Genomic DNA, 25,401 nt, shown 5'->3' with positions numbered 1-25,401 from the left:
AATGTAAGTGGTACATTTGTACTTTAAATAATGATAAGTTGTAACTTTTTGTATTGAATGAATTTAATGTTCCATTGCTTTATTTTAGGATACACCAGAGGAGGGACACAGTTGCAGAATTTCCAGAGTGTAGGATTGTCAAACTTTGCATACAATGCCATGGTATCCTTGACCCATAATTCCTACATCTATGTCACAGCTATCGCCAAAAACTCTGCTGGTTTACAGGGCGTTTCCTACTCGGATAAAATTCTTGTGGATCTAACTCCACCAAATATCGAAGAAGTTTTAGATGGGGATTTCTTAGGTGATCTATCTTACACTGCTAGCATTGAGATTTGTGGGTTGTGTAGTTATGTGTATAATTTATAGATGGCGTTTCATATTTTAAAATTACTTTCTTTATTGAAGATACATGTAATTGCAATTATCACATGCAGAAAAATATTTCAATCTATTGAACTTAAAATAAAATTGTTTTCTGCAACTATAAAAGGTAATATCCAAATCTTATGATAAAAAGTGTGTGCTCGTTTCTATCACTATTTATAGTGTTATATAGTCCGATCAATCATGATTCAGATGTTAACAAGTCCATACCAATATTGAAACTATTAATATATCGCAATATTAAATATTAATATTTATTATGATTAATTTTATTCAGTTTTGTTGATTACTTGTTTTGCAAGGATATAAAAAAATCATAACCAATGAGTAAATATCATGGATAAATGTTACCATATTCAAACAAACTTGGATCCCAATTTTAACTGATATTTCTGCTCTTACAAAATCTCATACTCAAGTGTTATTATTAAGATCTATAACTTCCATGATTTTACAGGAGAGGATCTGGATTCGTGGAAGGAGAGCACAGTTTATGTCAACTGGAAGGTCACTGATGATGAATCCGGTTTGGATTACTGTGAATGGGCAATAGGTAACGAGTTGAACACCTCAAATGTGATATATTGTAATAAATGCTTTTATAACTTCTTAGATGAAGCAGACCAAGGCTTGTATATTGTATTGTTATACTTTCATGTTAAATACTGAAATCTGATTGGTTAAGACGCAGTTAATAATATTTACTATTACCCTCAGCGTTAGCAACGCACTTGGCAACGGGTAACATTAAAAAATGTTACATGCGCGAAAATTATGCGCGTACGATTCGCTGTAGAATTCACGTTATTCCTATATAAAAGCAGTAAAATTTTCTTAAAAATTTTAAAAAAGACATTCAGTATAACAAAATAAATAGTGCCTGTTTGGGAGGATAACAGTTGAAATTGACACCCCTCGAAAACCATTGTCAACCTCCGCTTCGCGTCGGTTGACAATGGTTTTCTCGGGGTGTCAATTTCAACTGTTACCCTCCCAAACAGACACTATTTATATAATACTAGTTTTTAGAATATTTTTTTTGAAAATCTGTAGGGTACCAGCCAAAAGGCACTGAAGTTCAGAGATTTGAGAGAATTACTACTAGTGATGGAAGAGCATATAAAGACTTTGATGCCAGCGTTCTCCAGGGGAAAACGGTGTACTCCACTTTACAGTGTCAGAACAAGGCTGGACTGATCTCTAGTTCATCGTCTGATGGTGTGATCATTTATGACCAGCCCCCCTCCATGGCCTCGGCTGTCATCAGGACCCTACCCCTGTCACTGACCGAGTACCCAGCCCTTGATTATTATCAGAGCGTGACCAACAACCTGAAGATTGTGTGGAGCGGGGTGGAAGACAAAATTGGTGTGCAGCAGTACAAGGCAAGTTAAGACTCCACAGTTATGTGGTACCAATTAAACCATAAGATATACTGTACCTGTTAGTTATATCTCTGTGTTATACTTTCTGTATTTAAAATCATGATCAATAAACCTACAAAGTTAATTGTGAAATAGTTTCCCTACTTTTAGCCTACTGCGACAAGTCATTAAAACTTTTCAAATTTCAATATAACACAAACTTGTTTACTAGCAACAAACTCTGTATCACCAACAAGTGAAGTCTTCTTTTGTGGTATAAAATACCTGAATACTGATTTTTCGGAGAAAAGCAAGTTTATTATTCCCCTTTGACAGCAGTAAATAGATTATCGTATTTGAAAATGTTGAATCTTTATTTACAATCTTTTATAGCTTTCCATCAGCAGCAACCAGTACAGTCTGGATGGAGAAGGGCTGACATTTTCTGATGCCCAGGAGATCCTGTTTGCCAACATAGGGAATGTGGAGCTAGGACAAGGGCAGATAAATGTGACCCTACAGGCGATTAACAAACTACTGGAGCGTAGCTTGCCTCTACACTTTAACCTTACTGTGGAGTCTGGCAACCCTGTCAAAGATGGTGTGTGCACCTATTAAATTAGTAGAAGGAGATTATTTTTTAATTGAGATACAATGGATATTGTCTTATTAGAAGTAAAAACTCACCACTTACCAATTTATAGTAACTTAAGTGTTTCATGTATATGATGTCTAATGTAATTCAATTGAACAGCTGGTTTATTACGTCCAAGGAAATATAGCATGCCTCAGATATGGATCAGTGATGTTTGTACTTTTAACAAGCATCTGATAACTTCTTCAATACTTGTTTGTAGCTTCTAAGGAATTGTCCATGACATGGAGAGGCAGCGACAAGGAATTTGATGTCTCATGGGACAGTATTTTTAGTTCCCAGCATCCTCTGCGGTTTGAGGTATCTGCAGGAACAGCTCAGGGAGGAAGTGATATCGTCCAATGGCAGGAGACACTGTCTACACGGGTTACATTCCGTCTACCTGACTCAATCACCAGTATGTCTCGCCTAAAGGCGTACATGATTGTCCGAGCCATCGCAGCAGGTGGAGGTTATACCGATATTACGGGGATCATCATCCTTCCAGCTTGAGATCGAACGTCAGATGGATGATGTCATCAAGATGTTAGGTCAAAATTCCCACTGAAGATTTCTTTCAGGAAGATGTAGTTATTCAACCTTTCAATGAAAGTATTTTCTGTTATGTTTTATTTAGCTAACAAGTATTGTTCTAACTTTATTGATTTATATTTTATACTATACTGTGGTGATTTTATACAAAGGTTTATCCCCCCCCCCCCTTTGTTGTTATTTCTTTGAATCAGTTCTTCCGTCCAATATTTTTTAATGAATAAAATGTCACAAGAACTTTGCATCAAATTTAGTTCTTGAATTATCAATATGTATAGAAATTTAACCACACTCTCCAGTATTTGATATCCTATGCAATCTGTGATATTTTTATGTAGTTTGAATACAATAAACTTTTATAGACTTTTATATGTTGGACTTGATTGTAGGTATAGTGTACATAATGTTCAGAAATCTTTTAAAAATAAGTACTATATAAAACCATTACTACATGTAATTAAACCATTACTATAATGATAAGTAATGGGTTTACTTACTGTATATGGCAATATTGTATCAGTATTTCTTCAAGAGTAGAAATTGACAGGTTAAAATCCACTCACCTACTACATACAAAACATATTGTTTGTAACATACTGTAGAATAGTCTTTCGATCTCCAGAGGAAGTTTTTCTTTTGTGGGAAATTTTCTATCACTTTTTATGGTCAAATATTGTACAATAAAAATATTGGAAAACGGTCATTGTATATTCATTAGGATTTACTTTCATCCACAAAAATATTTCAAAATGTCCGTACATATATTCCACCTTTAAAGAGAAGTCTAATTCAATTCATGTCAAAAATTGGTACAAGAAAGTATTTTTAGCTCACCGAGACGAAGTCAGGGGGAGCTTATGCTATACCCTCGGCGTCGGCTTTGGCGTCCGGACCTGGTTAAAGTTTTTGTTGCAGGTCCTGTATCTAAGCTATTACTTGTCCTATCTTCACCAAACTTGCATGGATGATGCATCTGGACCTACTTATGGACTTGAAAGACTTGGATGCTGAATCTGAGTCCTAAATTTCAGATGCTGGAGGAGGTTAAGATTGTTGGACCAGGTTAAAGTTTTTGTTGCAGGTGCCCTTTGATAGCAATATCTAAGTTACTGCAGGTCTGTACTTCACCAAACTTGCATGGATGGTGTGTCTTATGATACTGATGCACCAGACAGGCTTGAGTGCTGAATCTGAGCTAGAGGTTTCGGATGCTGGAGGAGGTTAAGGTTTTTGGAGCTGGTTAAAGTTGTTGTTGCAAGTGCCCTTTGATAGCAATATCTAAGTTACTGCTGGTCCGTACTTCACCAAACTTGCATGGATGGTGTGTCTTATGATACTGATGCACCAGGCAGGCTTGAATGCTGAATCTGAGCCATAGGTTTCGGATGCTGGACGAGGTTAAGGTTTTTAGAGCTGGTTAAAGTTTTTGTTGCAGGTGCCCTCTGATGATTATATCTTAGTTACTACTTGTCCTAACTTCACCAGACTTGCATGGATGGTGCGTCTTATGATACTGATGCACCAGACAGGCTTAAATGCTGAATCTGAGCCATAGGTTTCGGATGCTGAAGGAGGTTAAGGTTTTTAGAGCTGGTTAAAGTTTTTTAAACAGGTGCCCTCTGATGATTATATCTTAGTTATTACTTGTCCTAACTTCACCAGACTTCCATGGATGGTGCGTCTTGTGATACTGATGCACCTGACAGGTTTGAATGCTGAGTCTGAGCCATAGGTTTCAGATGCTGGATATGGTTAAGTTTTTGGAACAGGTCACATGTTTAATAGATAATAGTACTTTTTCAAACTTGCATAGTTGATTAAACTGTAGTATGAATGAATCACAGAGGTAGCATCAGATGCAGAGACTGATCTCCATTATCAGGGATGCTAAAAAATATATCTTAGTTATTACAGGTCCTAACTTCACCAAACTTGAATGGATGGTGTGTCTTATGATACAGATACACCAGACAGGCATGGATGTTGAATCTGAGCCAAAGGTTGCGGATGCTGGAGCAGGTTAAGGTTTTAATTGCTAGTGCCCTCTGATGATGATATCTTAGTTATTACTGGTCTTAACTTCACCAAACTTGCATGGAGATGCTTCTTATGTATACTGATGCACCTGACAGGCTTGAAGATATAGGTTTTGGATGCTGGATGAGGTTTAGTTTTTTTGGAACATGTCACATGTTTTATAGATGATAGCTTGCATAGTTGATTTAACTATATTATAAATGAAACGCAGAGGTTGCTTCAGATGAAGAGCCTGATCTCCATTATCAAGGATGCTAAAGAAATCTCCAACCTCACTAAACCCGCCCGATAGATAGATGTGTTTGTTGATAAATGATATAACATGATTCCTATGATATAGTATTGTATGGTATGAAACAATATTGTATAATATCATATGTAATATTATAAAAAGTTATATGATACGATATGATATTGTATGATTTTTTTTGATATTTTATGTTATGATATTGTATCATGATATCGTTATGTATAGTATTGTATATTATGATACAATATTGTATAATATTATATTGTATTATTAATTTATTATTTAATCACATGATACTATTACATAAGATATTTCAAAATATAATATTGTATCCTATGATACTATATTGTATTTTCTATAATATTGTATCATACGATTTTGTATAATATTATATTAGTTTCTATAATATAGAATTATATCACATGAAATTGTATAATATGATACTGTTATATTATATAATATCGTATCATAGGATATTGTATATTATAATATGATATTGGTTTATAATAAGATTTATTATCACATCTGATTCACATGAAATTGTATTGTATGATATTGTAAAATATATAATTGTATCATATGATACAATATGTATAATATAATATTGTATTATATAATATTTTACTTTATCACATAATATTGTATCATTTGATATGATACAATGTTGTATCAAATAACATTGTATAATATGATACAATATCATATTATGTAACAAAAATGATACAGTATCATACAATATCATACTATATTATACAATATGATATCATATGTTTCAATGTTATGATGTATTATGTAATATGATATTGTAATACAATGAATACTATATTGTTTATTATATTATGATATTGTATTATTTGATCAAATACAATAACGTATAACACAATACAATGTCATATCATACGTTAACAATATCATATCTCATCATTGTTTATTATGGTTTTTATTGTATTATATGATATATGTTGTAAATATTATAGGATGCAATATTTAATTTTAAATTATTGTATTGATTAACATATGAACATATGATTATCATACAATTTTTTAACAGATGATATACGATATTGTGTCAAAACAGAATCCATGAATATCCAAGATCATAAAGTATGATTTTCATTTAAAATGATAAAGGTGAAGTCTCATAAGCTAGAGTGATGTCTCGTCTCGGTGAGCTTTGTAATCTGTGATTACCTATGTTTATGGAATGCATTTTAATTTCATATTGTACTAGAAATTAATTGATTATTAAGAATAATCGTTCTCTATAGCGCAAATGGACTATCTATAGTTGATCTGCCTCTAGAGAAAATAGCTCTGGTGTATTTGGAATCTGAAATCCAGTAAAACGAAAGTGCATTCGGAATATTCATACTATAACTACTCGGTTGTTTCCGTTTGCGAGAAATATTTTTCGCCAGCAGAAATGGCCGAGTATGTTACAATTGATTTTCTTTCTTTCTTTCTTTATTTCCTCCCAAAGGAGATTATCATAACATATTTACAAGAATACAAACATATAGACAATTGTAGAGAAAACGGCTATTATAGGTCTACTATAATGCAAAGAATCAGTATATATAATACGTAATTACCAACAAGTGTACAGGTGTACACACTCTATATCAATACCAAAATATAAAGTATTATTATTTATAGAACACTGTAACCCTGTGACATTTATGTGTATGGACAGGATGTTGCACGTGACATTCTATAATAACATGCTGCTGCATCCCTAATTAGGCGGAAATTAAGAAGGTGCAAACTATAAGAAAAATCTGTAAATGAAAGGCCTGGGAGTGACCTTGCGCCTAAAAGAAACAAATAGAGGTCGTTATTACTAAGTCCACATAGGTCAGCAGATAAGTTAATGTCGCAATTTTCTATAACAGTTTGCCACCAAGCTTCTCTAAATAAATAAGTTCCATCACAGGAAGTAGAAACATGTTCAAAAATATTGATGAACAATTTTTGACATAAACTGCAGATGTGCGGGGGAAGGTCTTGGAGAGTCCAAAGTTTGACAATAAATTTACATAGAGTAACTTCCTGAATTTCGCTAGGAATTTTCCATATCTATGTCTAAATTGAGTAAAGTCGTTGTCTCGGAGCATGCGGTTTGATCTGGAAGTTTTGTAAAGTGGTAAAACACAGCTAAGTTAAAAGTCTTTTTCCATTCAAGTTTATTTAGAAACAATCCATTTTGTAGATACGAGTTCAGATGTTCTAACAGATTATAGTTCTTGTAGGAGATCGTTTATAAAGACTAAGTAGAGGAATGTTGAAAGGACTCCCCCTTGCCTCACTCCTTGGTAGATAGGGAACCAGTTGGAGTTTTTCTGATTCACGGCAACAGAGCAAAATGTGTCTGTATGACAATCGTCGATAAGGGTCCAAAGCGATCCTTTCACACCGAGTTGGTGTAATTTACACATGAGACCATGTCTCCACACAGTATCGAAGGCCTTCTGTGTGTCATGAAATGCAACATATACTGGGCTACCTTGTTCTATGTTATGAAAGACGGTTTCTTGTAAGTTGAATGAAGCTGTTATGTAAGTTGAATGAAGCTGTTATGCATACAAGAAACCGTCTTTCATAACCTAGAACAAGGTAGCCCAGTATATGTTGTATCTATAGTTGATCTGCCTCTAGAGAAAATAGCTCTGGTATATTTGGAATCTGAAATCCAGTAAAACGAAAGTGCATTCGGAATATTCATTAACGACCCGTCAATCGTAACTACTCGGTTGTTTCCGTTTGCGAGAAATATTTTTCGCCAGCGGAAATGGCCGAGTATGTTACAATTGATTGAAAATCTATTAATAACTATATTTAAATCCTGGCGTCATTAAACCCTGTACATTATTTACAACATGATTAAACCGTGCTGGCCTAGTCGAGGGGATACTTCGTTACACATTGGTTGAACTTTAGTTTCTGGATAACTGAACAAGTGGGTTCGAATCCCACAGCGTCCCCTGATGCCATCCAGCATTTTTTTCTTTCCGTTAATTTTTTTTATCTATTGTACACTGTTTGGTCAGTAAAAGGATTTAAAATTCTACTAAAAGTTTGTAAATGTATATATAGCCCAAACGGTTTTCGAACTCATCAGAAAAAGCTAACGCTGAAATGTGTCACACTACACTCTCTAGATGACGTACATGTACAAACGAGAATTTGAAATACAAAGTTACAGTTTATAGTTTAAATTATTGTTTACTTGACGTGAAGAAAGTACGTCAAACTATGGAGGTGTCATTATTATTTATTTAATTTCTTTAAATAAAACTGATTATTGCAAAAATGTTGTGTATGTAATGCTTTTTGTTTAATTTCCCGCCTTTAGGAAGTACATGTATACATGCTACAAGTTTGAAGAGAAAATATCATATATTAATATTTATTTATTGCTTTTGCTTACATAAATGGAGGAAATGTGTCTAGTGAAAACGCTGCTAAATATTTTTCATTTATGCTATGGCTTGAATAATCGAAGAAAATAGACAAACTGTTTGATGATATGATGATAATTAAATAGGCAATTTTACATGCTTCAAAAACTGAAAATATTTTTTCACAAAACCTATCAAATGTAGACCTAATTCCTACATTTTCAACCTTCTTCAGTTTGAGGTATATCAAATCAATATTTAAATTATTATTTTTGTCGGAATTTATTGAGCTACTGATTTGAAAAACCAGAAAAGTGACCCGCAATATACTAAAGCGGTGATGTCGATCATAAGATCTTCTGTCAAGGCTGCTTCTTCAAAGATTGAAATATCTTGTGATAAAGGTCTGTTTCGTTTCATAATAATCTTTCTGTGGATACCAAACAACTAATTATAAACATGCGTTTTACCTATTTTGCAGCTACAATGTGAGTGGTAAAAAGAGACACGGAGTATCCCATATGACTGTCCGTGTAGTTTTCACCTTTATCATATAATTATCCACTGAATCAGCTTCCAATTGGCTTGGGACCATCAATTTTTCCTCAATTCACCGAGTTTTATATTTAAAGTAAATGGACAAAAATGTAAAAGTCAAATCATCTCATCCTTATTTTTCTTATCAGTGAGCAGAAATTTAAGACTAAAAATATTAATATGATCTTTATTTTATCAAATGAAAAAATGGTGATAGTTATTAGTTTTAGACTAAAACACAACAAAATATCTATATTCTTCTTGTTTCATGGCACTGATGAATGAATGATAAAACACAAGTTAAAATCCAGGTAAAATCTTTGACTGAAAGCAGACTATAATTTCCATCACAACACAAATCACGCCTATTGTTCTATACCCAATTATCAAATGTGTGCAAAACGGGAACACACCTTCAGAAAATATGTTTTCTAATGGATCTTTGTTAGTTGTACATGTATATTGTCAACTCAATTCAATTTTTTTCTCACATTAAATTCAAAAGCGGTTTATATGACAATATCAAACAATATATCCTGGAGAATTAACTCTTGTTATAGTCATTATTAGTTACTAAGATTATTGATGATGCATGGCATCATTTCATTTTCACCTTAAAAATACATATACATGCTGGCAATACATCGTTTTAAATATAGTGATAAACACAGCTTTACTTGTATGTTTTAGGACATATTATGATGTACTGGTATTCATCTCCAATATTGTTAAAGTTTACACAAAGTACACGTTTTCTCATTTCTTGTTACATTATTCCACGTGTCTTAATTAATTAGTTATTTAGGATGACTTGTTCTAAATATTACTGATAATGGTATTGATTGCATGATAGATTGGAGTCGAGGTCATCTCTAGATATGGAAATATTATGGGTATTCAACAAGTTATGAATCATGCCGTAACAATACGACATAGATGTACAAAAACCTAAGATCTTTTTTTGTTGAAATCGACAACCCGCGGTCCGTTTAGTAGCAAAAAGTCTTGCGCGGATCCAAAAGGGATGGGGTCAGGGGGTCTAGACGCACCCCTCTTGGAGAATTCAAACATATTTAAATTCACATTGTAAATTTTACAGGCCCCACTCCTCATCAACAAAGAAAATTATCTCTCGGACACCCTCTCCGGTAAAAAGTTCTGGATCCCCACTTGAACGAAGGTCAACAATAATTCATCATCCACATGTATTCCTGTCTCGTGTATAAATTCAATCTTTAGAAATTATCTATCGCGTGTTTCATTTTTACAAAATATCAAGCAATTTTGACTCTCGGATATAAATATTCAGTAGTCTTACCAAATTTTTATTATTCTCAGAGTAACATTTACATTCACTTGATATCTACCAAGTTCCACATAAAACAATTTCAGATTATTTAATGTGGAAGTTTACATGCACGTACGTAGCATCTTTTTTGAAGGTGGGGCAAACTTATCCGACAAAGTGTTTACATTTAAAAAAAAACAACAAACCACCATCTCCCATAAATCTTTAAAATCCTAATCCTGGAGAAGAGGACCGAGGTGGTAGCGAAAAGTGCGATAACAACCTACATTTCCCCAAAAATCTTTAAAATCCTAAACCGGGAGAATAGCGAAGGGCGCGAAAACGACATCAAACTTCAATTTTAATGTTCATTTCCTTAATTTTCCTACATTTCATTTAATCTGCACCTAGACAGTTAGGGGCCAACTCCTCCAAAGCTAAATTTTAAATTTTCTCTCCGTAAATTTAAGAGAAAATGTTTGTTGCGAGGAGCGCAGCCTCCCACCCCTGCCCCTCTCTCTCTCTCCCCCCTCCCCCCCCCCCCCCCCCCACCCCTCGGCCCTCTTGATGGTGCTACGTGCCTAGTTTTTGTATAAAATTGCCTAGTTTTTACCGGTATATAAATCTAAGAGTTTTAATTCTCGAGAGTAAACGTGTTGTCAAATATTTCATAATGTGATCAATATTTTCTAAATCGATGATGATTTATAAAGTAAAAAATATTTCTATTAGCAGAGCGTGGTTTCGATCCACGGACCTCTGGGTTATGGGCCCAGCACGCTTCCACTGCGCCACTCTGCTTAATGGATATATCTATCAACATATACTCAATTGTTAAGGATTGCATCAGATTCTTGAATACAAGGTGTCAACATAATAGAGTTACCTCTCTTAAAATTCATAAGGACTGTTTGTTTATGAACATTCAAATAATGAAATGAAAAATATACATTTAAACAAATACGCAGTTACAACAAGATAATGTGCTATTTAAGTGGATAGTTTAATTATTTAAAAAAAAATAATTTAAGAAGGATATTGGCACTTTTCATTTGGGAAGCAACTAGTTGTCTTTCAAAATGATTGTACGCATTCCTCCACAATCTTGTCAAACTGTAATGCAATCGGTTCGGTTAAACGCAAGCTTTTTTTTTCATGATATAAGACATTGGTTCGACTCCGGCTGGACTTGATAAACAATTTTATTTTGACATTTACGGTCTAATATTGCACGATTAGATAATTTTTCAATGTTAAATTTAATGTACAAATATGAAAATATGTAATATCTGTCTATAAAGCTCAGGGGCGTAGCTTCCATTGTGGCAATGAGGCAACTGCCTCACTAGAATTTATTTGACCATCAATGGGATATTCCCTCCCACATAGTAGAAATTCTTTCTTTTGTAAATTTAAGAATTAACCAAATCTCAATTTGGATGTCATATTCCGCATTTTACTCACCATGCCAGTTGGTTCAGTCCCTTGCGAGAGATCTTTCTCCGCAATGAGACGCTTGAAACATTGGGGAAAGTCAACAATGACCGAGGACCGTCTGGTTGGCCTTGCCTTACTTTTTGTTCACAGGAGTTGACAATATTCTCACAAAATTTGCAAACTCCAAAAAACGCCGAATCGGCCATTAAAATTTTGAAGTAAAACAACGATTAAATTTTTTTTTAATAAAAATGTTCATTCATCATGAATATGTTAGAAGTTTTATTTTATTAAATACTGTCGTATTCACATTTTTGAATTATAAAGAATTAAAAATTGAGTATATTACAATCGTGTTCTCAATTTTTGAATTGCTTATAATTCAAAAATTTGTATACGACAATACTGTGAATAGATGCTGGTCTGAAATGTAAAATAACAAAACTTCGTTGCGGACAAAGTTTTTTTTTTGTAACATTTTAAAACTCCTAAATTCATTTTTTGTAGGGGGGGGGGGGGCTTTGCTCCCTGAACCTCCCACCAGAAGAAAGCCCTGGGGGGACCAGCTGGGGGCCTTAGGCGGCCCCCAGACCCCCTGCCGCAATAAATTTGCCTCACTAGAATATTGACTCAAGCTACGCCCCTGAAAGCTATAATTTATAAGTTGTTGAAATTAATTTTTCTCTTTAGGAACTACATGTGTACGTCCTATGAAAATAAAATTCCGTTGGAAATGTTGACAACCGTACCTCAGAAATTATATATTACAATGTATTTTTTTGGAAAATGATCACCTTAATATTTATATATATGGCTTATAGGGAAATTAAACCAGCTTATTGGAATTGCCGTTCTATGAGCGGATCCTGATTTATAGGGGAGGTCCGAGGAATAATTTTGTTTGGCGGAGGAGGTTGGTTGGGTGGGGTCGAAGATCTATTTTCGGCCGGTGATGTAACAGTAAATTTAATGGAATTTGCTCGATTTTGTTTAGTGCAGGGGGAATCCACCAATCTTGATCCCATCTAGTTACTTGGATGTGCTCTTGTAAATTTTTTTTAAAAAATCTGACCCTCTTTATGTAAAACTATATTATAAATATAGAAGGTACATGGTGTATGATTAAAAAAAAAATGTTTGTTTTACTAGGTAATTTTGTGCAGCTATTATGCAATTATTGTATAAGTAAGATTTGAAATACATGTACAGTGGGGCCTCAGATATCCGGATGCCAGATATCCGGACGCTTCACTTTCCGGTCGATTTTTATTGGGAACGGAATTTTTACACAATAATTTGTCTCGTTTATCCGGAATATCGCGTTCCGGATCCGGACGGTCAAATTTTACCACATAATACAGTTTTCCTTTAAATTTTACCTCATTTAACCGGACGGTCACATTTTAGTGTTCGGGGTACAAAAGTTTTTTTATGTGCAAGTGCAAATTGGTGTAAAAACATCTGACACTGGTTGTTGGTTTTAAACAATGCCTTCGTCCGGTAATCGGGGTCACCGGTGTCACGCTATGTACTCGCCCGAGGATATTACGATAACCATGGATGCGACATGTTTAATTGTCGCCATTTAACTTATGAACTGTTATTTTTTGATTAAAATGTCATGAAAATTGTTAAATTTGTGTTTTAAAAAGTCATCTATTGATTGAATTAAAATTCTATTAATCGTAGTGTCATTAGATCGTTCGTACGCCTATTCATTTTAAAAGGTAATTGAAATGATATATTTGATAATTTGAGTTCTGTTTACGATAGTTATTAAGACCGCTTGGGATGTTCAGGGTATCGACATTAATTTTATAGCGTGTGTTCAATTAACAGTGTAATAATAATTTATGCGACACATGGCGTGGATGAGTGTTCACGCTACTTGTAAATATCGCTTGGGTGCAATTAACTCTATAGAAAGATGGATACGTAAAATTAGCTTGGGTAAGTTCTGTCAATGAAAAAATAGCTTGGAGAATTATCAATAAAGAATATATACAGATTTTCATCCATTTTCAATCATCAAATGTTGAGCAGCTTCAAACATGTCAACACCACCGGCCAAGAGAGCGAGAGTTACGATCACCGCTAGCTTGAAGAAAAAGATTTGTCAGCTTTAAGTGAAACACCCACATAGTGTTATGTACATGTACATGTGTTGCCTTGTAGAATGTAGTGCTTGCTTTCCTGTGGAAAAACATACCTTAAATAATGTTTTTAACAATATTTTGTTTTGCTAATTTAAAAAAAAACTTTTTTTTTGTAGTGCTTATGGCTATCAAAATAAAGTATTTAATTGTATAATTTATTTATGAGTTATATTTCCATAAATATTAAAGGTAAATATCACAATTCAGATATCCGGACGCTTCACCTATCCGGACGATTTGGCCTGGGGACAAAAGTGTCCGGATAAGTGAGGCTCCACTGTACATGTTTGCCACAAAAGGATAATTTAATGAAAAATAGGAGTAAAGACCTGAGGGTCCATACTTGGGGGGTGGGGGGGGGTGAAAGGGTGTGGGGTCAGTCCTTTCTCAGGCACGTAGCATCGTTTTTGAAAGTGGGGGGGGGGGGCAGACTCATTCAAAAAATCTTGACAAGCAAATAAAAAAAAAAAAAAAAGGAAAAAGTTACTTTCCAAAATCCTGAAAATCCTAAACCGGGGGGGGGGGGGAAGAAAAAGTTACTTTTAACTTCAGTGAACTTATTTTCAATCCAAATTTTTATATGGTCCCTTAAAAGTGGGGGGGGGGCCAACTTCATCTTAATTCAATTTTTTGTATGTAAATTTAAGAAAAATCGTTGCTACCCAAAAAAGTGGGGGGGGCCAGGCCCCCCCTGGCCCCCCCTGATGCTACGTGCCTGCTTTCTTCAAGCACTTCTGAGACATATAGATCTAACATTTTTTGGTGGATCAAGAATAAAGGTGATAATCTGATCCGATACTCGTTTATTAAAAAAAAGACGGCATTTAAAGAGAATCCAGGAAGAAGGGGAACGATTAGTTTAATCATTTTGATTATCTTAGTATAACATTTCTTTATATTTGAATTAAAGGTGCAAATACTAGTGAAATCTCGCTAAGCGTTACATGCTTAGCACTCGATACCGTCAATAATAAACCCTGCTATACGTATCGGTTCTGTAGTGTAGTGGTTATCACGTCTGCTTCACACGCAGAAGGTCGCGAGTTCGAGCCTCGCCAGAACCTGATTTTTTTTTTCAACTTTCACAAATAAAACAAAAGTACTCCTGTAATGATATTTAATCTTCTTTTAGATATCGTTTCGTGATTTTCATTTCATTTCATTTTTGAAGTGACACTTTGACATTTCCATTGAACTAATACACACTCTCAAATTCATTTGCAAATCGTTTCGAACATTAATAGCTTTGCGTTACGATGTACAAAGTACACCACGATATTGATAAAAGGAGATCGTATTTCTCCCGTAGATGAGGAAACGTTGCTCCATTATTAGCAAAGATTCACTGAGTCATCATGCCCTGTTCATTACTTTTTATTGAACCTTTCCTTTCTCTTATTGTGGGTTTAATTTGAATCTTTAAAAGTGCATATGTTTGTCAGTACAGGTCAGATTAGACCTGTTGTAATTAGCATCGAAAGATGAATTTTAAAAAGGTATTTAGATACAATGAAATTCGACTACTTTTATAATTTTTATCACCATAATGCATCCATTTTGAACACGTAATTGCCAATTATATAATGGCGGCCTCACTTTCTATTCCGCCCTGAAATATATATAATAAGCATTTAGTATAATATAGTGCATGTTATATACAACATGGTACAAGTACACGCTTACCCGCATAAAATGCATGTACAATCGCAATTTCATAACAAAATATCGGGTTCTGAATTAAATTTTCTTTTTTTTCCTCCACTTTATGACCGCTATTCACAAGTAGAAAATGCCTATGTACATGTTATTATATATGTTTAACGTTGTTGAACAATACTTTTTCTGCCCCCAACTACCCCTTAAAAAGAGAATAAATCAAAAGCCTCTCGCATTTTCAACGTGTAATTACAGACTAATGCAAATAACAAATGCATGTCATAGATACGTGTATATTCATAATAATTCTGAAAGAGAATGGTGATTGCAAATTAAGGTTTTTTTTTAACTAACATCCGTTTTATATAGTATGATGCAGATTTAATTATATACCCTAAAAGTGGGAGTAATTCAAACATATATGCATTGTATATAATGTACATCTATTTTAGGTCAATTTAGGTGTTCACGGCTTATTTCTTCCCTACTCCATTCGATAACACACGGTTTGTGTTTACTAAACAGGGAATACTATACTTATATATACATATCCTCTTTACACTTATCGACAATGACTTTAAATAATTTTTCTTATCAAAGTGTTTCCGACAAGTTAAGTGTATGCATGTAACAGGGCCTCGTTATGGGATTACACTCTAATCTTGAAATAAACAGTGAACGAGTCAAATTATACAAGATAAATATCACGTCTGAAAGGGGATGGCGAGAAATTAACAAAGGTTCTTTTTAAATTATTTAAAAATTCACGATTGATTGAAATGATCGCATTAGGTATGAGGTGTAAGGAGAACGAATATTATGTGTATCATTGGACATTCAGTGTAACCATCATATAAGAGGGGTTTTTTTCTCTCCATGCAAAAGCGACATTTCCCATTTATTATCGATTCTAACTTGAGCTTGGTAATAATGCTAATACGAGGAATACTTTGCTGTGTACCGTAAATTTATAATGAAAAAGCTTTGAGGTAAGTCATCTTAACTTTTTTATATTACCAAACGATTTTTATATTCGACGTTGTTGCTTGGTTTGCTCGCTAATTAATAAACAAAGTATGAACGTCTTTTAAAAGCCACTTAATGTTTATGTTGATTTTTTTTAAAGTTCTACACAAGCACGTGGCATGACGATTTTTGTTACAACTTGACCGAATAGTGATCTTTGACATTTTGCAGGAAAAGGTGAGAACTAAAATTTCAAACAGTAATCTTCGATTTTTGAAACTTTTAATGGTTATACATGCACTTTGAATAAGAGAATTAATGAAAATCTTAGCAAAATTATCGATCCTTAAAAATCGTTAAATTCGATATTCGTTTATTCTCCTCTTTGGCGACAGGGTGCGCTTACATGTACAAGGTTATTCCACATTCCTGTCAGCCCATTATATGTAATATCAAATGCGCCAGAAGCATATAGATGTAAATCGCCCTTTGATTCAGACCACCATGTAAAGGCGGTGTTTATATATACATGTATGTGTTGCTGCCATTGCGGTCATTGATATCAGTAACTCTCCCACCCTATCCTTGTAGATGAGCTGTAGCAACATGCACCGAGCCGCTTTCTGTTGCTACATTGTGTAGAATGATTTATGATAGTACTTCAGAACATTGTTTGTGTTTTTAGCTTTCAATTTATGGGTTGCAGACGACAGACTGGTATTTCAATATAACAAGGTAAGACACTATGACTCAAGGTTTACCTATGGTAAAGTCGATAATTAGTTTGGTAGACGGGAAAAATGTCATTTTAGAAACAAAATGAAATGAACGATCGAACACAAAACTTGTTTGGATGTTTTAAATTTTCAACTGGATGACTTGTCACGGATTTTTAGTTCAAAGAGTTCGCTCAAGTACCCGTGAATAATTAAAAAGCAGATTAGTCAAACAAGTTGAGCCGCCGATAAGCAACTTTCCTTGTATTATCCACACTGGTCGCTGTGTTGCCATTACATTTGTAATATATGCATCGTCATCCTTGAGACGGTTTTGAAATCACATTGTTATGTAAAGAGTTATATCGAAATCAGATCATGTAATTTAAATACCTTAGCTTTTAAGATAACACAGTAATAAACAAAGGCCACTGAGCTATAAATCTAGGCCCATAAAAGATCAATGTATTTTTAAATATGTTTAGAAGACTCAAGCAAATCAGTTTAAATGTTAAACACACACCATGTACATTATAACGGATTTTTGTATACATGTTTATATCCTATAAACATATATAATGTTTTACACAATAAGATACTACATGTATTATGCATGCATTCATCTTTACAAGTGACATACAAAATTTAGCTAAAAACTAATATTTAATATAAATTGATCATGCAATGCATGTCAAGATGGTATCGTGTCATCAGAGTACAAGTATTTCATTAACTGCGTGAATGTTTGCCTAATTTTACACTTAACTTTCAGCAACGCTAAGAAAATATTTAAATGTTAATATCGCTAACTTTTATCTACAGCGTTAAAAATCACAAACAAATTCTCAATCCCATATAACCAGCATTTTGATGCATGTTTTTTTCTCTATATAAATCTGTAGACCGGTGTCAAGTGCATTGATATGATGTAAAACCGCTACCTGCATAATTGTAATTGAATTCTTCCAATACCGTCATTTGTAGTCTGTATTTTAAATTCAATGCTATATGAAAGTTTCTACGTTCGAGGTTATTGTATAGTCTTGCTTGTGATAATGGATTGTTGTTCACACATAATTTTTTAATGATATCGGCGGCAGTCTTCGTCTCTACACCACACATCCTCTTAAAAATACAAAGCACTAACTTCCCGTTTCTTAAGAAGTGTGCACATCACTACCCACAAATAAACATAAGCCGTGTCTCCCACTGTGGTGGTATCAAATGTATTGGTTTTTTTCCTGTCTCTCCCTGTATTCAGTCAGTATTTATATAAGATTTTATGATGACTGACATCCTTTTGCAGAGAAAAAGCTTTCAGCGATGGCCGCCGAAAGAATTAGAACCAAGAAATTATTGGCCGAAGTTACCAAGGATTTAACACCTGAACAAATCAACGGTAAGTCGGTTTTAGTATTTAAAAAAATTGTTGAAGACAAATATGTTATGTATTCAAAATGATTGCGTATAAAAAAAGAAGTGCTTTATTATTTAGTTGATTGTGCACAGATTATACCAGGAAACAGTTTTATTTCTTTTCCTGAACAAAAGAGCTACAATGTTAAACATTACGAAGGTCCTTGAAATGCTTTTTATTTGTATGAATGAATTTTTTGTAAATATACAAGTATACGTTGCTATACCTCTCAGTCGGTCAGATATAAAGGCATAGTACAGCATCATGCTGTGATGATATGGTGTAGGCTTAGTACAGCATGATGCTGTGATGATATGGTGTAGGCTTGATACAGCATTATGCTGTGATTATATGGTGTAGGCTTAGTACAGCATCATGATGTGATGATATGGTGAAGGTTTAGTACAGCATCATGCTGTGATGATATGGTGTAGGTTTAGTACAGCATCATGCTGTGATGATATGGTGAAAGCTTAGTACAGCATCATGCTGTGATTATATGGTGTAGGCTTAGTACAGCATCATGCTGTGATGATATGGTGAAAGCTTATTACAGCATCATGCTGTAATGATATGGTGTAAGCTTGGTACAGCATCAATCTGTGATTATATGGTGAAGGCTTGGTTCAGCATCATGCTGTGATGATATAATGTAGGCTTGGTACAGCATCATGCTGTGATGATATGGTGTAGGCTTGGTACAGCATCATGCTGTGATTATAATTATGGTGTAGGCTTAGTGCAGCATCAGGCTGTGGTGATATGGTGTAGGCTTAGTACAGCATCATGCTGTGATGATAAAGTGTAGGCTTGGTACTGCATCATGCTGTGATGATATGGTGTAGGCTTAGTACAGCATCATGCTGTGATGACATGGTGAAGGCATAGTACAGCATCATGCTGTGATGATATGATGTAGGAATGCTGCATGGTTGACAACACTGCGCTCCTCATTATCCATTGTTCATGCATCTGTAAAGTTATTAAGACTTGGTTGCTATACATGTAAATGATACTTAGATCTAAATTTAGATGCATGACGTATTTGTTGTGTCATGATAGAAAATTTGAAAACCTATCGTCGATTTTAGAACCTTTAAATTATCTGATAGTATAAAGAAGTAAAAGCTCCCAGAGAGAGAGAGAGAGAGAGAGAGAGAGAGAGAGAGAGAGAGAGAGAGAGAGAGAGAGAGAGAGAGATCTTGATTTTCAGATATCCATATCATTGTATACTTCAAGAAAATTTATTACCAGCATATTGAAATGTCTCGACCAAATACAATAAAATGACATCGCAATGATGACACAGTATACCAGTAGCGGGATTATGGAGCACGTTATCTATCTTCCAGCTTCCTATTTGAATGCCTTTTGTGATTAATCGTCTTTGGTTGTAGAGTTCAAGAAAGCCTTTACCGCCATTGATGTGAACAAAGATGGTAAAATTTCAAACAAAGAACTCGTTGAGGCTGCAAAACTGTTGGGTATCACTATAACAGGGAAAGAGGCCAAAGACCTGATCAAGAGTGTCGATCTCAACAGTAAGTATGGAAACCAATCAATTAGATCCGTGTGTTGTTCTGGTATTTATACATGTATGTAAAAGCTATTTTGTACAAATATATTAGTTGTGAGCCATACTTTCATCCATCATTCCAACGTCTGGCTATTTTTTTGCAATATGCACAAAGACCATCAAATGAATTCGGTATAAATTAATTTGGAAGAAATGCAATAATGTCGAGAGCATTTATAACAAATTTCTGATTAATAATTGTAATTTCCACTGCAATTTTTCATCCTTTGCAATGTGACGTAGGCCTGTCTATTTCATTGTAGGCCACCCAGCCATTGCTCTTTGAAATTAACACGATTTGTCTGGATTTTGAGCTAAGACTACTCAATCGGTGTATTTAACTTGTTTTGACGCAAGAAATAGATAGTTACGTCCTACTGAAAGTCCAAGGCCTCGTTAAAACGGTTCTATTATCAATTATTACAAAATACCATCGTCAGTTGCATAGAGCTTTGTTGTGTTGTGTTACAGATGGATGTAACAACTAAGTATATCTTTACAGGGATCATCAAATGAAATAACGTTTATCAAAGCATTTCTTAAATACATTAACAAACACTTAATAGTTTTTCTTTACACTTTTCAGAGGACGGTAACATAGGGTTCGAGGAATACATCCTTCTAATGAAAGACACGTTTCTACAAATAGAGTTGAACTGTGAACGATACAAAGCCTCCTTTATGCTGATAGATACAAATAAGGATGGCGTAATTTCATTTGAGGAACTTGTACGAGCTTTAGCCTTTAAAAAGGAACAATATGATCTGAACAAAGTTCGCGAATTATTTAGTTCAGCAGACACAGATAATGACGGAATTATCAATTTCAAAGGTAATATGGGTTGTTTGTTTGTTTGTTTTTTCGTTTTCTTTTTGTATTCAAGTTGTGAAAGTTATAATAATGTCTGACCAAAAATCACATGTTTTGCAAGAAAGGCTTTACGTTTAATGATGCATTCCATGCTTATCTTAATTTTTATTTTTTTCTGCAATTAATCTCCTAAGAGTTTGGGAGTTTAAAAAATCCATTGAATATGTTAAGAATATCATAATTAACGAGTGATTGTTGAGAGAGCAATATTGGCGTATGAATTGAAACCATTAAAAAAACACACGATATAGTGTTAAACTGGCAAAGACGATGTTTTATTACATTGTACAATACTCTATAATACACATATGTACTTTTATTCTTTTATGTGGTGAATATTAAAAACTTCTTTTATTTCTTTTGTACAGAATTTGCTACATCATCGTTACCGACAGCTGTATTTGAAGAGAAGTGATGAACGCATGCGTAAAGAAATGATGTCACGCCATAACATTGAATAACATATTGAATTCAAATATATGTATATATTTTGTTGTGTTTCATGTACATTCCCATCTACGGAGTTATTCGGTATGGAATCTTTCATTCAAAATATTCGGTATGAAATCTTTCATTCAAAATATGAAATATACCTTAAAATGATTTTTTCCTGCTTAACACATTATAAACATGTACATTGTAAATACAGTTAAACTTAGTTATATCGCGCTTCGAAATCTCGTTCACCATGTAAACAACGAAGTGTGCGGGATGTCCAAACCTTTGTTTCTCTATTTGTATTAATCTCAGTGATGTCCGAGGTTTTCCCCCGGGCCCGGAGTTCGGGAAAAAGAGACTTTAGTTGGCTGTGTTTTGTTACAACGATAGTAGGTCATTTCATGCAAATTTAATTTGCAATTCGCTTGGGAGACTTTGAATATTATGATAAGTACATGTACATAATTATATATATATATATATATATATATATATATATTATTGTCTGAATTTAAATGTTGTTCTTGCATTGAAAATTTACCCCTTTTGTTATCTGTGTATTTTTTGTGTTGATAAGTACAAACAAGATGCCCATGGGCCACATCGCTCACCTGAGCAACAATAGGCATGATAAAATCAGCTTTATGGAGTCATTATACAAAATATATGGACAATGTGGTATAATACATGTAGATTCTGTATAAAAAAATCCGGTTCCTCCTGGATGTTCTTGTATTTAAAATCAAGTTCCTTTTCTAACAGGATGATTTTATAGTCATATCACATTTAGCATTGCAGTTCTCAAATAGACCCTAAACAATTGTTTAAATACAGGAAATAAACCTACATCAAAATCTGAACCCCTTGTGAGGCCGAATAATCGTCCAAGGACCAAATTTTAATAAGGAATCGGCAATATGTAAAAATGCTTGCATATATTAAGCAAAAGCATATAAAATAACATTTCAGGTTTGGTGAATAATAAAAATGTTTTCCTTTATATAGCTGGATGCACATTGTGGCCCCACCATACTCCTAAAGATTTTTATTGAACAAATTTGAATCTACACTATCTGAAGTTGCTTTCACTAAAGTTACAGCTTTTCTAGGCAAATGTGTTTTTGAAAAAGATATATATACACACACACACACACCCGCCCTACCCCCGGGGGTCATGATTTTCACAACTTATAATCTACACTACCTAACAATGCTTCCAAATAAATTTCAGTATTGCGACCTAATGTTTTTTTTAAAAGAATTTTTTTAGAGATTTTCTCTACATATCCCTATGTAAAAATTTGATCCGTCCATTATGGACCCACCCTACCCTCGGGAGTCATGATTTTCACAACTTTAAATCTACACTATCTGAGGATGCTTCCACACAAGTTTCAGCTTTCCTGGTTTTATGGTTTCTGGGAAGAAGATTTTTAAATATGAACTCTCTATATTCCTAAGTAGAAATTCGACTCCAATATTGGGGCCCCACCCCACATCCGAGGGTCATTATTTTCACAACTTTGAATTAACACTAACTGAGAATGCTTCCACACAAGTTTCAGTTTCCCTGATCTAATGGTTTCTGAGAAGAAGATAGATTTTTAAAGATTTACTCTAAATATTTCTATGTTAAAACTCGACCCCTATTGTGGCCCCACCCTACCACCGGGGGTCATGATTTTCACAATTTTGAATTAAAGCTACCTGAGGATGCTACCACACAAGTTTCGCCATTCCTGGCCAAATGGTTCTTTAGAAGAAGATTTTTAAAGATTTACTCTAAATATATTTCTATGTTAAAATTCGACCCCTATATATTGTGGCCCACCCTTCCCCCGGGGGTCATGATTTTCACAACTTATAATTACCCTACCTGAGGATGCTACTACACAAGTTTTAGCTTTCCTGGCCTTATGGTTCTTGAGAAGAAGATTTTTGAAAAAATTCTCGAAAATTTTTAATAATTCCCAATTATCTCCCCTTGTAAAAGAACGAGGTCCTTAATTTTTACAACTTTGAATCCCTTTAGTTCAAGGATGCTTTGTGCCAAGTTAACCTGAAATTGGTCTATGGTTTTTTTTAGAAAATGTTAAAAGTTTACAGACGGACAGACGGACGACAGACAAAATGTGATCAGAATTGCTCAGGTGAGCTTAAATCTAAAAGGTTAAGAAATTCTACTCCATTTTCTAGTGTCTATCACATTGAAGATACTGTGTACATATTCGCAGGCATAGAAATCTGATATGTTTTCTAACACATTTCTATTTCTGTCAATTGTCACTTTTTTAAATATATAATACACAAAACTTTCTGTGGAGAGCACTTCAAATCGATATACGATAAAAATCTAAGAATTCTTTGTTGATACATCTCTGAGATACTGACCAGAAGTGAAAACAAGTCTATTCATTCGGACGTTCTCGGAACTTCTCGAGCAATTTTTTTTCGACATTTAAACCTGGGAATTTTCATGTCGTTGGTAATGCAACCATTTTCACAGACTCTTCTTTTTTTAGCAGAGAGTATAGAGGGGGCGTTTGAAAATTGAAAACTCGGAATTTTTTTTTATTCAGGAATGAATATTGAATACTAGTTATTAAGCATAATTCAATTCCAAAAAAAAAGAACCATCTTGAGATAACGTAAAGTAGGACTTCACCAAAATATTAAATCTAGGTCCGGAAACACTAGTACTTGAGGAAAGGGTTAACGGAAAAGGTGGATCCATATAGACTATAAAGACACACTAAATTGTTTTATGTCTTTTATAATTTAATCTGGCACGTACAGATAAGTATGTTGTCCGTGCCAATTTAAGAGTTGCTGTCAGACTTCTCATAACGTTTGTATATCGTTATTTGAAAATACATTTTTAACAGACGGACCAACTTCCAAATCATACGAACTTCAAAGTGTCTTCCCTTTATACGTAAATTGATACTTTTTTATCAGAGAATCAAACATGCAATCACAGCATAGTACGCTGTCATACAAGGACGACCAAAACTAACTAAAAGTCAACTTGAGGTCAACAGTGAGACATAAGAGGACCCTGGGTGTAATGAAATATATCATCTGATGAGTTCGAACTAATGGTTCCAACACATCATCATACACATAACGGACATTTTTTAATTAGGTACGGTTTATCTCGATAATATCAATTACACGGAGAACAATGATTATTAAATCGTCATCCCGTTGTAAGGATCGGCGAACAATTGCATTGGATGGCTGTTTACGTCCTTGTGGACAATTTAAAGTGCCCAGCCCCGTGGTTCCCACGGAAAATTTCAAAACAACAAGGCAGTATTGGTCATAAACGTCATTATAGTGCTTTGGGTCAAGTTACTGCAATAAAACTCCTACAGAAATTTTTTTATTAAGGAGGCTGGATGGTCAACAAATTAGCCATCAAATTTTAATAATTATATGTTTTTTTTTAGCTATAAACTTTTATTAGGAAAGGAAAATTCCATATTTTTTCATTTTATTTTTTTATATTCATATATTATATACATTTCGCTCTTCTTTTAAAGGAGATCAGTTAATCAAAAAATGGCCACAAGCATCGAGCCCCCTCAAAAGCTCAACTACATGTAGCTATCATTAAAATGACTTCAACATTGCATTAAATTGACAAACTAAAACGTAGAAAATATAACAAGACCATAATTTTTATCATATACAAAATAATAATTAAAAAAGTCTA

At 34.1% G+C, this 25,401-nt stretch overlaps 2 protein-coding genes and 2 non-coding genes across 5 annotated transcripts in view; 3 read left to right on the top strand and 1 right to left on the bottom strand.

Moving 5' to 3' along the window:
* The window catches only part of LOC128172890 (uncharacterized), a 62,193-nt gene extending 58,884 nt beyond the window's left edge, over nt 1–3,309 (top strand). For both annotated transcript variants that reach the window (XM_052838621.1, XM_052838632.1), the window contains 5 exons: nt 89–307; nt 848–943; nt 1,444–1,775; nt 2,148–2,355; nt 2,612–3,309. In XM_052838621.1, the coding sequence (XP_052694581.1) occupies nt 89–307; nt 848–943; nt 1,444–1,775; nt 2,148–2,355; nt 2,612–2,901 (1,145 nt within the window). In that variant the 3' untranslated portion in view covers nt 2,902–3,309. The remainder of the gene's footprint in view (nt 1–88; nt 308–847; nt 944–1,443; nt 1,776–2,147; nt 2,356–2,611) is intronic.
* Nucleotides 3,310–11,179: 7,870 nt separating this feature from the next.
* On the bottom strand, nt 11,180–11,251 carry Trnam-cau (transfer RNA methionine (anticodon CAU)). Its single transcript has one exon. It is a non-coding gene; the product is annotated as a tRNA-Met (tRNA).
* A 3,783-nt stretch (nt 11,252–15,034) lies between these two features.
* Nucleotides 15,035–15,107, top strand: Trnav-cac (transfer RNA valine (anticodon CAC)). Its single transcript has one exon. It is a non-coding gene; the product is annotated as a tRNA-Val (tRNA).
* Nucleotides 15,108–16,364: 1,257 nt separating this feature from the next.
* On the top strand, nt 16,365–21,738 carry LOC128157292 (uncharacterized). Its single transcript, XM_052819773.1, has 8 exons — nt 16,365–16,439; nt 16,585–16,688; nt 16,826–16,902; nt 17,351–17,400; nt 18,688–18,780; nt 20,196–20,339; nt 20,961–21,206; nt 21,614–21,738. The coding sequence occupies exons 5-8, from the start codon at nt 18,705–18,707 to the stop codon at nt 21,658–21,660; spliced, it is 513 nt and encodes a 170-aa protein (XP_052675733.1). The 5' UTR covers nt 16,365–16,439; nt 16,585–16,688; nt 16,826–16,902; nt 17,351–17,400; nt 18,688–18,704; the 3' UTR covers nt 21,661–21,738.
* Nucleotides 21,739–25,401: the final 3,663 nt, after the last annotated feature.

The sequence above is a fragment of the Crassostrea angulata genome, chromosome 1, assembly GCF_025612915.1.
Source record: "Crassostrea angulata isolate pt1a10 chromosome 1, ASM2561291v2, whole genome shotgun sequence".
In the NCBI taxonomy this organism is placed as follows: Eukaryota; Metazoa; Mollusca; class Bivalvia; order Ostreida; family Ostreidae; genus Magallana; species Magallana angulata.
Note: the sequence above shows the minus strand (reverse complement) of the source record. Positions and strands in the feature narration are given on the sequence as shown.